Source organism: Vigna umbellata, chromosome 6 (assembly GCF_029865625.1).
Source record: "Vigna umbellata cultivar VRB3 chromosome 6, Vumbellata_1.0, whole genome shotgun sequence".
NCBI classification, from domain to species: domain Eukaryota; kingdom Viridiplantae; phylum Streptophyta; class Magnoliopsida; order Fabales; family Fabaceae; genus Vigna; species Vigna umbellata.
This window is the reverse complement of record NC_142170.1, coordinates 23984349-24000817: the sequence shown is the minus strand read 5'-3', so window position 1 is coordinate 24000817 and position 16469 is coordinate 23984349. Positions and strand designations below refer to the sequence as shown.

The following is a 16469-nucleotide window of genomic DNA, read 5'->3' as shown; positions in this document are numbered from 1 at the left end:
CCTGGAGAAACAATTTCTGATGTTCAAAAGCGTTTCACACACATTGTGAACCACTTGACAGGGTTGGGTAAGACCTTTGATGTTGATGAATTGAATGTAAAAATTTTGAAATCATTGGACAGGTCTTGGCAACCAAAGGTGACAACCATCTTAGAATAACAAAACCTCTCCCAAATGTCAATGGCGATTCTTTTTGGAAAGCTTCGTGAGCACGAGCTTGAGCTAAGTAGATTGACTGCAGAGGAGGATCAAGGCAAGAGGAAGACCTTAGCCTTCAAATATGAAATCTCAAAAGGAAAAAGGTCAAGGAAAAATGATGATGATTACTTTAATGATGAGGAAAACATGAGCCTCATGATAAAGAAGTTTTCTAAATTCATGAGAGCAAAAGGAAAGGATAAATACTGAGGAGAAAAGAAGGAAAATCAAGGATCGCCATCAAGCATCAAGTGCTATGGATGTGGAGAAAGATGACATGTAAAGACCGACTTTCCTAAGAACAAAAGAAGTGGAGAAAAGAAAGAAAGAAAATTTCCCAAGAAGAAGAAGACTTATATAGCCTGGGAAGAAAATGATTCTAGTTCTTCGAGCTAAAGTGAATCAGATGAAGAAGTAAATTTATGTTTAATGGCTAACTCAGAAGATGTTGGAAGTCAAGTAAGTGATTCTAGCTTTGAGTCTAGTGAATTAGATTTGCAAAAAGCTTTCTTTGAATTGATGAATGAATATGAAAAACTTGATGATGGCAACCCCTTTAGGGACTTACCATCCAAAGAAGTATCAACTTCACTCTAAGACCAAGAAAGGGAAGTTGAATAAAGGACTTAATCTTTTCTTTCTAAAAATCTTAGAATGTTCTCTTTGCTAAATACTTTTACATTGCTTTTGTAGAATATTAATAAAAGGGAGGAATCATGTCTAAGCAACTCCAAAAGGCTGCCACGTAAGAAAACCAAAGAAGCACAAATGAATGATTGGTGTCCACGGCCTTTGCACTACGTCAACGCCCAAAGACAACAACTCCATCTTCTCCAAATGCTTTGCTGAGTTGGCAACTACAGCTTGCTCCCCAAGCTTCCTCCATCTGTTTTATAGCATGTGCACATTTAAAATAACTTGCACAATACGTTTTAGAAGCTCTCCTTCTTCTATAAATAGAGAGCTTCATCACTTGTAAATGTAACTTGATTTGTAGTAAAGAAATGCTGCCAATTTTCAGCTTTCACTCTCAAGTTCAACCTTGTGCTTTGTTATCTTGCACCTCCTCTAGCTTCTTTCCCCTTTGGAAAGCTTGCTGAGCTAGAATTCTACCAAACACAACCACTCAAACACCTTCCGCATATTATCAAACACCTACCGTGCATCCAGAAATTCCACTGCATTCTCTCAATCCGCTGCCACTTCTCTGAGTTTTGGAGCTTCTTCTACATATCCTGGAGTAGCTTCCATCATTTGGTATCAAGAGCCAGCACGTCCACGCTGTGCTTCAACGAGCTAAGTTGCTCTTTTCTTCATTTTTCGTTTCTGTCATGTGCTGTCAACTGTGTCACTGTTTTATCAATTTTTTTTAATTTTGTTTGGCTTAATTCGTACTTGAGCTTGCTGTTTGTGTTCATTCAGTTGTTCCTTAGTGTTTCATCATCATTTTAATCGGTGCACTTTGTTTGTTTGAGTTCAAATTCAGCTTTATTAATCCACTTTCCAGTTTTGTTAATGTAATGTGCAGTGTGCTGCAGTTTTAATCTGTCATCACGTATTGCATCTGCTCAGTTTTGAATTTTTTTTACGTTTTTCATTGAATCCAGTGCACTTGCTAGCTATATGTTGATCTATAAAGTAATGACAGTACGTCAGCTTTGATCATTTGAGCTCACAAGCATGGTACACTGTTTTCCAGTCCACATTCTGTAGAAAAACTCATTTTCTGGTTTGATTTACTATAATCTGTTTCTGTCCAGATTTCTGGATTCTAAAGCTTGAAACAAGTTTGTTTGTTGAGTTCATATATGTTTCAAGTGTTAACAATAAGTAATACACACTGCGTTCCAAAATGAGTGGTTGAGTTCTTCATAATCTGTTTTTCCAAATTCTGCACAATATTTCCAAATCTGGTGCATTAGCTATAAGCTGTTTCAGACCAGATTTATTGGTTCTTAAGCTTTGAACAAGTTTCCTTGGTGTTGTTCAGCAGTGTTGGAAGTCTAACAACTCATTTTAATCACAGAATTGCAAAATGCATGGTTGAGTTGATTAAATTCTGGATTTCAAAACTGTCATAGTCTAAATCAAGTGTTTGCACCGTGCTTGCTGTCTTTGTTTGTGTCTTAGGTCCTTTAATTCTGCTAGCTCATATTCAATAGCTAGATCTAGTCATTTACGACTTTTTATGCCTGTGATTGAACCAGCCAGCTTTGCTTCTGTTGTACTATTAAATCTGGTCCAGTTTTTGCTTCAAAGTGTTGCATAATTTGCAACTCAATCTGTGATTTGAAGCATTTGGTTGTCTCTGAACAGTTTAACCATTTGTGCAAGTTTATTTGACCATTTGAAACTTGTGTAAACTGTTTCCTTGGTCCATTTTCATTACATCTGCAAAATCATAGTTTGACTTCCCATTTTTACTTCAAATTTGGAACTCAACCAGTCATACTCTGATTCAGTGGATATTGGCACAATTTGGTTGTTTCTATACATGTATTTGGTGCATCAAAGTTCATCTTTACTGTTCATTTGGTCACGTTTAAACCTTTGTGCCAAAACACTTTCTAAAACATCAAATTTGCCTAAATTGGGAAGTGCACTACTGATTTGCTGCTGCAGTGTGTTTCATTGCTGTCTAAGTGTTTGTACACATCAAAATTGATGAGATAAACTTGTTTGATATATCAGTGAAGCCTTTGATACACTGCCGTTCGTTTTGCACATTGTTGTTCCACTTTTCCAGCCACATTTTTGGTGCAGTATGCATTTCTTTTCTGTTTTCTATACTTAACAAGTTTCAATTTGAAATTTGGATTGGCAAAAGCTAGGGGATTCTGTTCCAACCATTTTTGAATCATTATACAAGTGAATTCAAAGCATCAAAAAGCACATAACCCCTGCAATCCAATGTTCACGAATCCAAAACCAGAAAACACCAAAATCTGCTGTTCTTTGTGGCATTTCATCAAATAGTTTGTCATTTTTATCAAACACTTTCACTGCACTTGAATTTCCTCTTTGTTTTGAGTTTTTCTTGCTTTTCTAATCTGTTCTAGACCTTATCTTAGGTTCCTTTTGTGTGCTAGCCTTTATTCCAGCCCCAAAGTGTTTAGAAATCACCTTTTATTGACTTCTATAGCTGCTGTCATATTAATTCTGCATTTAAGTTGGATGCACCTTACTTTTAATCACTCACGGGTTTTTGTGAAATTGGTTGCTGGAATATCATTTGGTGGTGGAGTTTTAACAGCCAGCTAAGCCTTATCAAAGGGGTAGCATCTTAAGGAGTGGAGGTCTTGCTAACTTTGCTACAAGGGAACTTCAAGAGGAATTTACATTGGCTGTCCAGCACCTCCTTGCAGCAGAAAAACACCATTCTAAAGTTCCATTTCAGCTCATTTACTTTGCCTTGCAGCCACACTTGGCTTTGTTTAAATAATTCTACATTTCATTGTATATTTGGCTTTCTATCACGGAACCTTTGTAGTAAATTCTTCTTTGCTTTTGCAACTTGAGTTACTTGGGAAAATGCTTATCACGCAATTCCAAGTACTCCATTAAACATTGTAATAGTCTAGTTGCGCATCTTACTGTGGAAGTGTGTCAAGTGGCTCCAAGTGTCATTTGCACTTTCACTTAGGGCCGTTTTTCTTTTTCCATTCATTTCATACTTCCTTTCTTTTGCTTGTTGAATATTTGTGTTCTACGTCTCTGTGATAGCTAGGTGTGCTACCATATCGACAAACCTTCGTTTGGTTTATTAGGGGCATAACATCGTTACATTCCAAAAGGTTTTGAAAGACTTATATCTAGAAACTTGGGTCAGAAACGTCAGGAGACACTCTGGCTAAGGAAGGACAAGGTTTCTAAGCTTGTTCGTTGTGACTCACCTCTCCTTCCTGGGAGCTATTCGGTTTCTTCACCTTTAGAATCTCTATAGAAGTCATTCACCAAATACAAACAAATCCTCTTTTCCAAAAGTTTTGATTCATACTTGTGCAAGGCTTTCAAATTTTGTGAAAACACTTTCTCTACTTCACAAGCATGAGTCACTCTAGTATTCAAGGTAACACCAATCCTGATCAGGACAACATAGAGTTGAGAGAAGAGCTCAATAGAACCAAGGCTGAGTTACATGAACTAAGGCAAATGGTCGCCAATCTTACTCTCATTCAAAGAGGGCATTCACAAGGGGATCACTCTCATAGGCAAAACCATGATCATGATGATCATTCCCAGCATAGTGGTCACCATAGTTATCACCCTTATGATCACTATCAACGCCCTCCTAGGCGTCATCATAACCATAGAGACCATCATGTGGAACCTAAACTTGACCTTCCACCCTTCTATGGAAGAGACAATGTAGAAGAATACTTTGAGTGGGAGATGAAGGTCGAACAGATTTTTGAGTGCTACCACATAGATGATAGGAGGCGAGTGACCTTAGCTACTTTGACCTTTCAAGGAGCAGCCCTCTATTGGTGGACATCCATCATAAGAGATCAAAAGATGCATGGCGACTACACCATCCAATACTGGAATGAATTGAAAGCAGCCTTACACAGAAGGCATGTCCCAGCCTATTATGCTAGAGAAGTCATGGACAAGCTCCATCGACTTCAACAAAGAAACATGAGTGTTGAGGAATACCGGCAAAAGTTAGAATTACTCATGTTAAGAGCTGGGATAAAAAAGGAAGAGAGATTCACCATAGCTAGGTTCCAAAGCGGTCTTAACTATGAGATAAGAGATAAGGTAGAACTTTTACCTTATTTAGATCTCAATGATTTTGTGCAACTATGTGTGAGAGTGGAAGAACAAATTAGAAGAAAAGCTTCCACTAAAAGGAACTACCCTACCACCTTCGACTATAGGACAGATCCTAAGAGGGAGGGTAGTCCAAAGAGGTATGAAAAGCCTCAAGAAAAAGAAAAAGAGAAAGTGAGAGGTAAAGAAAAAGAGAGAGAGCGAGAAAGAAATACCTTTCACAAAGAATCTTCAAAAGAAACAAGGGGTAGAGAGACCAAATGCTTTAAGTGTGGAGAGAGAGGACATTATTCTTCTGAGTGTCCTCACAAACGGTCTACTTATCTCTTACACCATCAAAGTCAAAATGAAGATTCTTCTAGTGACTCAGATACTTCTATATCTGAGGAAGAAGCCTTACCTTGTGAAGGTGAGTTATTATTGGTAAGACAACTTCTTGGAAGTCAAACCCATGAACTAGAACAATCACAAAGGGAAAACCTATTCAGAACAAGATGCAAAATCTTTGAAAACACTTGTTCATTGATTGTGGATAGTGGTTCCTCTTGCAATTGTTGTAGTTCTAGAGTGGTACACAAATTGGCCTTACCTACTATTTCTCATCCCAAGCCTTATAAGCTTCAGTGGATAACAGAGGATGAAGAAATAGTAGTGAACACACAGGTAACCATACCAATATCCATTGGCAACTATGAAGAAAATGTTTTATGTGATGTTGTTCCAATGGATGCTGGGCATGTATTACTTGGTAGGCCATGGCAATTTGATCATAATTCCACTCATGATGGCTATACCAACAAAATAACTTTCTTCCATAAAGGTAATAAAATCACATTGATTCCTCTTACACCTGAACAAGTGAAAGAGGATGAGATAATAATCAAAGAAAAAACTGAAAAAGAAAGAAAACAAGAAAATAGGTTGGCCAAGCAACCTTCTCAAGAAAAGAAGAAGGAGACAAAGGTATGCATGTTGTTAACTTCTTCATTAAAAGGTAAAAACCTTGAATCTTCTTCTCAAAAACATCACTTTGTTTCTTCATTTTATCATGGGGAATGTTCAAAACCAAGTGAATTCAAAAAAATATTAAAGGCCAATACTTCTTCTAAAACCATTTTTGTCAAAAGGCCTTCATTTTATCTTCTTATCTTTGCATATACTTCATTCATCATATTAATATTTGCTATTTTTTGTAGATATACTTTTGATCCCGGTGGCCAATAACACCCAAAGTTGTGCTTCTTTCTTTCTTCCCGATTTGAGGACAAATCGTTTTAAAGAGGGAGGGAATGATGGCAACCCCTTTAGGGACTTACCATCCAAAGAAGTATCAACTTCACTCTAAGACCAAGAAAGGGAAGTTGAATAAAGGACTTAACCTTTTCTTTCTAAAAATCTTAGAATGTTCTCTTTGCTAAATACTTTTACATTGCTTTTGTAGAATATTAATAAAAGGGAGGAACCATGTCTAAGCAACTCCAAAAGGCTGCCACGTAAGAAAACCAAAGAAGCACAAATGAATGGTTGGTGTCCACGGCCTTTGCACTACGTCAACGCCCAAAGACAGCAACTCCATCTTCTTCAAATGCTTTGTTGAGTTGGCAACTACAGCTTGCTCCCCAAGCTTCCTCCATCTGTTTTACAGCATGTGCACATTTAAAATAACTTGCACAATACGTTTTAGAAGCTCTCCTTCTTCTATAAATAGAGAGCTTCATCACTTGTAAATGTAACTTGATTTGTAGTAAAGAAATGCTGCCAATTTTCAGCTTTCACTCTCAAGTTCAACCTTGTGCTTTGTTATCTTGCACCTCCTCTAGCTTCTTTCCCCTTTGGAAAGCTTGCTGAGCTAGAATTCTACCAAACACAACCACTCAAACACCTTCCGCATATTATCAAACACCTACCGTGCATCCAGAAATTCCACTGCATTCTCTCAATCCGCTGCCACTTCTCTGAGTTTTGGAGCTTGTTCTGCATATCCTGGAGTAGCTTCCATCACTTGATGTTTCTCATAAAAAGTTAAAGAAAGAATTCAATGAATTGAAACTAAAATATGAAAATGCATTAGATGAAGAAGTCATACTAAGAAATAAAGTTAGTAATCTTGAAACTAAATTGTCTGAATCTAATGCAAATGAAAAACCTATTGAATGTGTATCTTGTAGGAGTCATATGTTTGACATTGATATACTTGAAAACTTGCTTGCTAAAGCAACCAAATCTACCTCACATGCTCAAAATAATTTTAGAAAGAAAAATGTTAAAAATAAGAACATGCATCATAATAAGAAGCCTAAAGTTAATAAAACTCGTAAAGTTTGGGTTGAAAAAGGCACTTTTGTAAAAAATAAGATGCATGATGTTTGTTGTTTCTATTGCATGAAGCATGGTCACACTTATAACAAATGTAACATTAAACATTTTGGCGTACCAAATGGGAAGTATGCATGGGTACAAATTGTTAAATGATAATTGGTTGCATGTACTAACCCCAAAGACCCATATTGAGATTGGGGACCAAAATCCTTGCTTAACTTGTTTTTGTAGGAGCCTAATAAGTCAAAGAAGTCATTGTGGTATCTTGACAGTGGTTGTTCAAGACACATGACTGGCAACAAGAAGAGGTTCATCTCCTTTGAGAAGAAGCAAGGATTTGTAACATATGGGGATAACAACAAAGGAAGAATCATTGGAACCGGAGACATTGGAGGAGGAAATACTTTGACCATAAAAGACGTGTTATATGTTGAAGGTCTGAAACACAACCTCCTAAGCATAAGTCAATTATGTGATAAAGGTCTCAAGGTAACATTTGAAAGTGATAAATACACTGTTTATTTTAAGAATTCTTCTGATATTGCTTTGCAAGATGTTAGACATAATAATATTTATTTGATTGACATTGAGAGTGCATCTAGTCATAACATAACATGTTTAGTTGCAAAAGAGGAAAATCCTTGGCTATGGCCTAAAGGAGTTGCACACATTCATATGCAACATCTAAGTAAATTGATTTCTAAAGATCTTGTGATTAGTTTGCCTAAACTAAAATTTGAAAAAGACAAATTATGTTCTGTTTTTGCATCTAAAAGCATGATTTCTACATCAAAACCTCTAGAACTTTATAATATGGACTTGTTTGGTCCATCTAGAATTAAGAGTTTTGGTGAAAACTATTATGCTCTTGTGATTATTGATGATTATACACGATTTACTTGGACCTTCTTTTTAACTTTGAAAAGTGAAGCTTTTAAAACATTCAAAACCTTTGCAAAACGTGTTCAAAATGAAAAGGATTTGAAAATCAAAACTATAGGAAGTGATCATGATGGTGAATTTCAAAATGAATCTTTTGAAAAGTTTTGTGATGAGTATGGAATAACTCATTATTTTTCTGTTCCTAGAACTCCCCAACAAAATGGGGTTGTTGAAAGGAAAAATAGGTCATTAAAAGAACTAGCTAGAACTTTTTTAAATGAGTCTAATGTACCTAAATACTTTTGGGCTGATGCAGTTAGTATTGCTTGTTATGTGCTAAATAGGATGCTTATTAGGCCTATTCTTAAGTTAACTCCTTATGAACTGCTTAAAGAAAGAAAACCAAATGTGTCACATTTAAGAATATTTAGATGTAAATGCTTTGTATTGAATAATGGTAAAGATAATATAGGGAAATTTGATGTTAAATCTGATGAAGCAATTTTCTTAGGATATTCATTAACTAGCAAAGCATATAGGTATTCAATAGAAGGACTTTGATAATTAAGGAATCAATGCATGTTGTCTTTGATGAGATTGTGGACCTTAAGGTGAACCCTCTTGAGTCAAATAAACCAATTGCAGGTGATGAGGATTATTTAAGGGAAGCTATTGAAGAGATGTACCTAAATGAAAACAATCCTATGGAAACTCTAATAGAACATCAAGAAGTTGATCTCAAGAGCTACAAACAACCACGTGGACTCTCTTTGGACAATATCATTGGAGACATATAGAAAAAGGTAACTACTAGACACAAACTGAATAATTTTTGTTTAACTATTGCTTTTGTGTCTCAGATAGAACCCAAAAATATAAAGGAAGCTCTTCAAGATGATAAATGGTGCATTGCAATGCAATAAGAGCTAAACCAATTTGAAAGGAATGATGTTTGGGAACTCATTCCTAGAAAAGAGGATTACCAAGTCATTGGCATAAAGTGGGTATTCAGAAACAAGCTAGATGAAGATGGAAAACATCACATAGAACAAAGCAAGACTGGTTGCTAAAGGTTATTGTCAAGAAGAAGGTATAAACTATGATGAACATATGCCCAAGTAGCCAGGTTAGAAGCAATTAGATTATTACTTGGTTATGCATCTTTGATGAAATTTAAATTGTATCAAATGGATGTAAAAAGTGCATTTCTGAATGGTTTTATAAAAGAGGAGGTGTATGTTAATCAACCTCCTGGATTTGAAGATTTTAGATTTCCTGATCATGTGTATAAACTAAAAAAGGCATTGTATGACCTTAAACAGGAACCTAAGTCTTGGTATGAAAGACTTAGTACCTTCTTGATTGAAAAAGATTTTTCTAGAGGAAAAGTTGATTCAACTTTATTCATTAAGAAAGTAGGAAAACACATTTTACTTGTTCAAATATACGTTGATGATATTATTTTTGGATCTACTATTCTTTATGTGAGGGATTTGCAAACATAATGCAAGGTGAGTTTGAGATCTCTATGATGGGTGAATTAAACTTTTTCTTAGGACTTCAAATAAAACAAATAGAAGGGGGGGAACCTTTGTCTCCCAAACCAAATATTGTAGAGAAGTACTTAAGAAATTTGGAATGACTACTTGTAAAGAAGCCAACACTCCTATGGCAACTTCTTGCTATTTAGATAAGGATAAATCTAGGGAAGAGGTAAATCAAACAATGTTTAGAGGTATGATAGGATCTTTGTTATATCTTACTGTTAGTAGACCAGACATTATGTAGAGTGTTTGTGTGTGTGCTAGGTACCAAGCAAAACCTAAAGTATCACATTTGACTGCTGTTAAGAGAGTGTTACAATACCTTAAAGGAACTACCTCTTTTGGACTTTGGTATCCTTCTGATGCAATGCCTGTTTTAATAAATTATTCTGATATGATTATGGGGGATGAAAAATAGATAGGAAAAGTATTAGTGGTACATGCCATTTTCTAGGATGTTCTTTGGTGTCTTGACACTCAAAGAAATAAGCGTGTGTATCTTTGTCTACAACAGAAGCATAATATATTGTTGCAGGAAACTATTGTCCCAAATCTTATGGATGAAACAATAATTGGAATATTTTGATATCTTCCTTGATCACATTCCTCTAAAATGTGACAACACTAGTACTATAAACCTAACCAAGAACCCTATAATGCATTCTAGAACTAAACATATAGAGGTAAGACATCACTTCTTAAGGGACCATATCCAAAAGGGTGATTGCACAATAGAGTATATTGATACATTACACCAATAAACAGACATTTTCATCAAGGCATTTTTCGTACTCCCAACATATTTAATCGATTATCATAGGGATATAATTGATTATTCCGAGCTTTTAGAAAAGGTTTCAATTCGCAAATAATCGATTATTACGAGGCCTAATCAATTATCCTAATTCACTCTTCAAATCTGAGTATTCATGAACAAATAATCGATTAACTTCATTAATAATGAATTATCATTGAATTTCTGGGAATTAACTTTTGATGAGATAATCGATTATCATTAGTAATAATCGATTATCACGCGTTGCAGTTTCAAAATAGAGCCAAACAACCATAAACGACTAGTTTGCCAAATTTCTCTATAAATACCTCTTCATAATCGACTAACAGCCACTCCTTTCCACCCAAAACTCTGTCAAACTCAAATCTGCACACGGTTTCCCTCTTGCTCTCATCTTTCTTCTCATATCCTCTCCTTATTTCTCTTGATCGAAATGACAGGCTCCAGAAGACCTCGTAGAAGGATTGTTGGCGCCACTTCATCACGACCTAGAGCTCCTTGCCCTGCCTCCATCGAAGGATGGATCTTTGACCCAGAAAAACAAGCAGAATTTGCCCACTTCTGGCAAGAACGTCGGATCATGGCAGTCAAATTCATCAGGTTGGACTTTTACCAATTCTATGGCTTCCAATTCCCCGATTTATTTGGAGCCCAAAGTCTCACTTAGTTGTTTGAACAAAAGGGTTGTATCTATTCTGATCTCATTCGAGTATTCTACTACAACCTCAAGTATCGGGATAGAATTGTCACAACCAAAGTGAAAGGGGTCCCAATTATTCTCGATGATGACATCTGGACAAATGTCGCCTAACTCACCATTTGGGATGATGCGGTAAAATTCCATCTTGGGGTTCCGGACTTCAATCGTCTTCTAACCTTTCAATCATTTCTGCCAAACCCCTGACAACAAACCAATCGTCGTCAATTGCTGGTTGGAGGATTCAAGGTAGAAGAAAGATTAATCCATTATTTGATAGTCTGGCTTCTTTGCCCCCGTGCTACCAATCATGCTCAATGTTCTAAGCAAGATCTTCTTCTCTTGTATGGGATTCTGAATCAAATTCATATCGATTGGCCTGCACTTATCACAGATACCATGGTGAAAGCCAAAAAGTACCATGTGTACCATCTTCCATACGCTCTCCTAATTTCTAGGATTCTTGAATATAAAGAAGTTAGTGTAGATGGTGAGCACACCCGAGCCATCCAATCAATTGGCACTGAAATTGGGGAAACAACTTTTCGTCAAATAGGTTTTGTCGCCCGTGGGTGTGTGATGATTCACAAGGATGATGAAAATTAGGATGATGAAGATGATGATATGGATGCACATATGACAAACTGATAATGCTAAATTTTACCATTATTTAAGCATCATTTTAGTAGCAAAATCAACTCCTTTCTAACTTATAACTTGTTAAATCCTCTTCTTTTGTCTTGTTTTCTAAATAATTGTGTTTTTGGCTACTTTGATGTAATTTCATCAATAATCCCTTATTTTGTAGCTAAAAATGAGCTTGGAAGAGTCTCCAACAAATTATAGAGCTGAACCAAAGCGACACATGCAGAACGCTCGTCCAGCGAGCAGAAGTGGACGCTCGTCCTGCAAGCAGAAGTGGACGCTCGTCCTGCAAGCAGAAGTGGACGCTCGTCTAGCGAAGACGTCCAGCGAAGACGCGCAGTGGACGCTCGTCCAGCCAGGCAGAAGAGGACGCTCGTCCAGCTAGGTAGTAGAGCACGCTCGTCTAGAGTGGAAGCACGAGCGGACGCTCGTCTAGCGAAGGCAGAAGAGGACGCTCGTCCAGCCAGGCAGAAGTGGACGCTCATCCAGCCAGGCAGAAGAGGACGCTCGTTCGTCCAGAGCGCAATGGACGCTCGTCAGCGAAGATGCTCAGCGGACGTGCGGCCAGGAGAATAGGACGCTCGTCCAATGAAGAGATTAGTGGACGCTCGCCCGTATCTAGATGGTCCGCGCCCAGGCGCGACAAAGGCGCCGGGCGCGACTTTTCCAGAGAGTTTCACGCCCGGGCATGAGAAATGGGGCGCCCGGGCGTGACTTGTCCAGAGAGGCTCGCGCCCGGGCACGACTGAGAGGGCGCCGGGCGCGACTTTTGCTGATGTGTCTGATAGAGCTTATTTAACCCTAAAACGCGAAGGGGTTTGGGTCTTTGGTTCGTTGGAGGCGCGATTTCACTGAGAGGAGAGCTTGGAGGGCTGCTAGGGCTCGTGGGAACACTCCCTTCTTCCTCTTGGGTTCTTCATCTTCTTCCATGGCCATTTTGTAAGCTTAAAGGCTCTCCATGGAAATGGAGAGCCAAACCCATCTTGTTGGGATTAGTTGTAGCCTTTGAATCTTGTGTAATTGTTGAATGATTTGATTATATATATGCCTTTTCTATCAATTGCTAGTATTCTTGTTTCCGATCTTAAAGCTTGCATGTAATGGGGACGTTCATGACTTGATTTTGGGGTTTCATGGATTATGGGGACGTAAGATGAAATCTTGAACTGAAATAGGAGTCCTTGTGGGTCATTGATTCTAGGGATGGAAGATGATTCACATGTTGTCTTAGATCCTAGTTCTTAATGCGGGTTTGCTTGTTAGATTGTCCAAGGGATTGGAGTTTGATAAGGAAAACCTAGGCTCTTTCACCTAAGGGATTAGGGCTAGAGTGTTTTAGTGGATTGACTTTAGTAAATTGATAGAGAGGAGATGAAATTGGTTTTACACAAGAGTGCATTGGTGAAAACTAACCTTAACAATGTCATTTCATACCATTTCTAGTCTTTTCCATTTTCAAGTGCCTTCAATACCAAAGTCCAACCTTGTAATTACTTGTGAATTTATCTTTTTGCACTTGTTTGTAAAGTGATTATATGTTTTGAGTCTAGATGAGTTGTTAATCGCACAATTCTTTAGTATTACGAGTCTCTTGGGAAAATGATACTTGGACTTACCATTTTATATTACTTGAAGCGATTCGGTACACTTGCCGAAAACGCCTAACACAAACCCAGTAAAAGCTGCTGCTCCATCTGAAGCTGGACCTTCTACCATGCCTTCATCCTCCTCTCGCAATGGAAGAATACTTTGCAAATTTATCCAAACAAATGAAGGAGATGAGTTTTGCTCATCAAAAGCGATTTGATTAGATTATTGAACTACAACAAACTCATCAAGAATATCTCTATGAAAGGCTTGGAGAGTTTGATACTCACTTAGGTAACATTGAGGAACGTCTCAATCTTCAACCTCCAGAACATCCCCCTAGTCATACCTTTAAGAAATTAAATAATTGTCTTAAAAGTTTTATTACGTGTTATCTTTTATCTTTTAGGGTTTAATATGTTTAGTCCCTTAACTATCACACGATTTTGGGTTTAGTCCCTATTCGAAAGTTTTGTTCCTTTTAGTCCTCTTAGTTTTGAAACTATTATAATTAGTCCTTAAAAAGAAACGACGTTAAGTTTTTTGTGAGGTGGCAAACGACGAGCCACATGTGATGCCACCTTCCCTCACTACTTTTAATTGACGTAGCAATAAAGGGCTGGTGGTCGGTCGGCTGGTGGGTGGCCAACCACTTGGTCTGGTGGTCGGTTGCCCTGGTGCGTGGTCGGTCACTCAGTTTGGTAGTCGGTCGGCCTGATGGGTGCTCGGCTTGGTATGTAGTTGGTCGGTCGGCCTTATCTTTTAAGTGTACTGTACTTTCTTTTTGCATCAATGAATAAAACTTCTTCATTTTTCTTTATTGCATATATTCACTCCATGAAGGCGAGAACATTTTGAGGGGGAGTATATTTATTTTTTGCTTATGATCAAAAAGGGGGTGAAACATTTATTATGTAGTTGCAACTAACTTGTTCTTTGCCTTTTAGTTTAAAATCTGTGCAAATTTTCAAAAGATGCTTTTAAACAAGGGATTTTTTATCATCATCAAAAATGGGGAGATTGTTACCAATGAGGAGCATTGGTGTCTTCAAGACAATGATTTTGATGATGTTACAAAGTGAAGAATATGAAGACCCCTATTGTCTTAAGTTTAAAAGCACTCATGTATGTTGGTCCGCGAGGAAAGGGAACAAGAGCCTAGATGCAACCGAATGGTGTATAACAATTGAAGAATGAACGATCACAAACAAATGAAGGCCGAACACAGGACAAACACTAGCCGAACACAGTTGAAGACCGAACGACGTTGAAACACATGCTGAACATAGGCCGAACACAGTTGAAGACTGAACGACGTATAACAGATGGAAGCCGAACACAGTTGAAGGCTGAACACAACTAAAAGGTCGAACGACATATAGCAGTTGAAAGCCGAATAAGACAGATAAACACAACACATGTACAAGACCGAATGGTGTTGAGTCCAACTAATATTATAGAATAAAATGTTTAAGAGTTGGAATGTCTACGAGTGAAGAAGTATCGAGTCGAACGTCTGAAGACAATAAGGGCTCGAGCCGAACGGTGGAAGGAGGTGAAGAACTGGAGCCAACCATTTGAAGATTTAATATCATATTTGTTCCAAGTCTCGCAAATAACCGATTATCACTTACAATAATTGATTATCATTGGCAATTGTAATATGTTGTTTCAGTTTCAGACTAGTAGGCTATATACACTCTCTTCCAAACCCTTTGAAATCATTTTAGCCATTTTTGAGAATATAGTTTGTCTGAGGAAGTTCTCAAGTGATAGTGTGCTCTTATCAAGTCTTGTGAGTAGGAGAACCTCGCGCTTTGTGTGTCTAAGGTCGGAGCGGTTCTCTTCAAGTTGGCTGAGCAGTTTTACTTCCAGTTCATTTGTTGAAGGAAGGTTCTTTCTGTTCTTATTTGTATTTCATATTATTTTAATCTGTGAACAATACTTTAGTGAAAAGGTTAATCACTATTTATAGTGATTAACAACTTGACGTAGAATCTTTTGATTCGAACCAGGATAAAAATCATTTGAGTGATTTTTCTACTCCATACACTCTTTATATTTTTTGCACATCAACTATTCGATAATATTTTTGTAAGAAAATTAAAGGAACCATTTAAATTGAATGAACACGCTTTACGCTCTTTAACAATCGCAAAACCAATTACTCTTGTATTCCGCTGCACAAAATCGGTACCGATTGTTCCAACAAATTTCAGGTAACGTGTCAGTGTGAGGTGGATTAATTTAAAGACGTGGCATATGCTGAGCCTCTTAGGTGGAAAATGTTTAATTAAAAGATTAAAAAAAAGTTTCTGCAATTAAGCTTGCATGTTGTTCCTGTAGAGAAGACTTGGTGGTTTTGGATGAGTAAAATCCAAAGGGAAAACTTGCACATTCAAGCTCCCTCAATTTTAGGAGTAAGTAGAGCACAATGCCGACAAAAAATCCCAAAGCAGCACTTGAACTAGTGAGTGAAACAACAACACAAACGAACATAACGAAGGACTTTTTTTTAGTGTTCATTTATCTGGCAGCCATGACTATTCAATCCCTGTAAACAACAAAAGAACCCTAAGAATCCCAATTGGAACCAACTTTAAAATCGTCCCAGGTAATCTTAACCAAGGAAATCTTCGAAGGCCCAAACCTAAGATCTCCGAAAAAGGAAGGGTCGCGAACGAAAGAGAAGATTATGGCCATGGAAGATGGTCGTGCGAACTGGGTTTCATAATTAGAGTTCATCGCGATGGAGGTTGCAATTTTTATCTAGGTTTCTGGTTTGATCTTCTGCAGGTTGCTTGCGATTGATGAAGAAGGAGAAGATGCAACAACACATGTAGTGGTGAAGTTGGTTCACGAATTGCAGCGGCGCTAATAGGTTTGCATCACGAGGATGGTGGAGGTGTGAATCGGTGAGGTTGAAGGCAAATGCAAATTTGGGTTTTTTGTTGCGAAAATCGCGATGGCCCACGTCTAGGTTTTGCAATGGTGGCCATGGAGATTCAAATTAGGCGATTTAGGGCAG

At 37.7% G+C, this 16469-nt stretch overlaps 1 protein-coding gene across 1 annotated transcript; it reads left to right on the top strand.

Moving 5' to 3' along the window:
• Positions 1-4245: 4245 nt before the first annotated feature.
• LOC148197023 (uncharacterized) lies at positions 4246-11815 on the top strand. The gene is made up of 3 exons (XM_088093580.1): positions 4246-5934; positions 10953-11112; positions 11604-11815. Exons 1-3 carry the CDS (start codon positions 4246-4248, stop codon positions 11813-11815), a joined length of 2061 nt encoding a protein of 686 aa, XP_087949706.1.
• Positions 11816-16469: the final 4654 nt, after the last annotated feature.

Excerpts from the sequence above, each read along its gene's own strand:
- LOC148197023 (XM_088093580.1), top strand. The coding sequence starts at position 4,246 with ATGAGTCACTCTAGTATTCAAGGTAACACCAATCCTGATCAGGACAAC. Across the intron at positions 5,935-10,952 it reads AAAAGAAGAAGGAGACAAAG|GCTCCAGAAGACCTCGTAGA; the intron begins GTATGCATGTTG and ends TCGAAATGACAG. Across the intron at positions 11,113-11,603 it reads ATGGCAGTCAAATTCATCAG|ATACCATGGTGAAAGCCAAA; the intron begins GTTGGACTTTTA and ends CACTTATCACAG.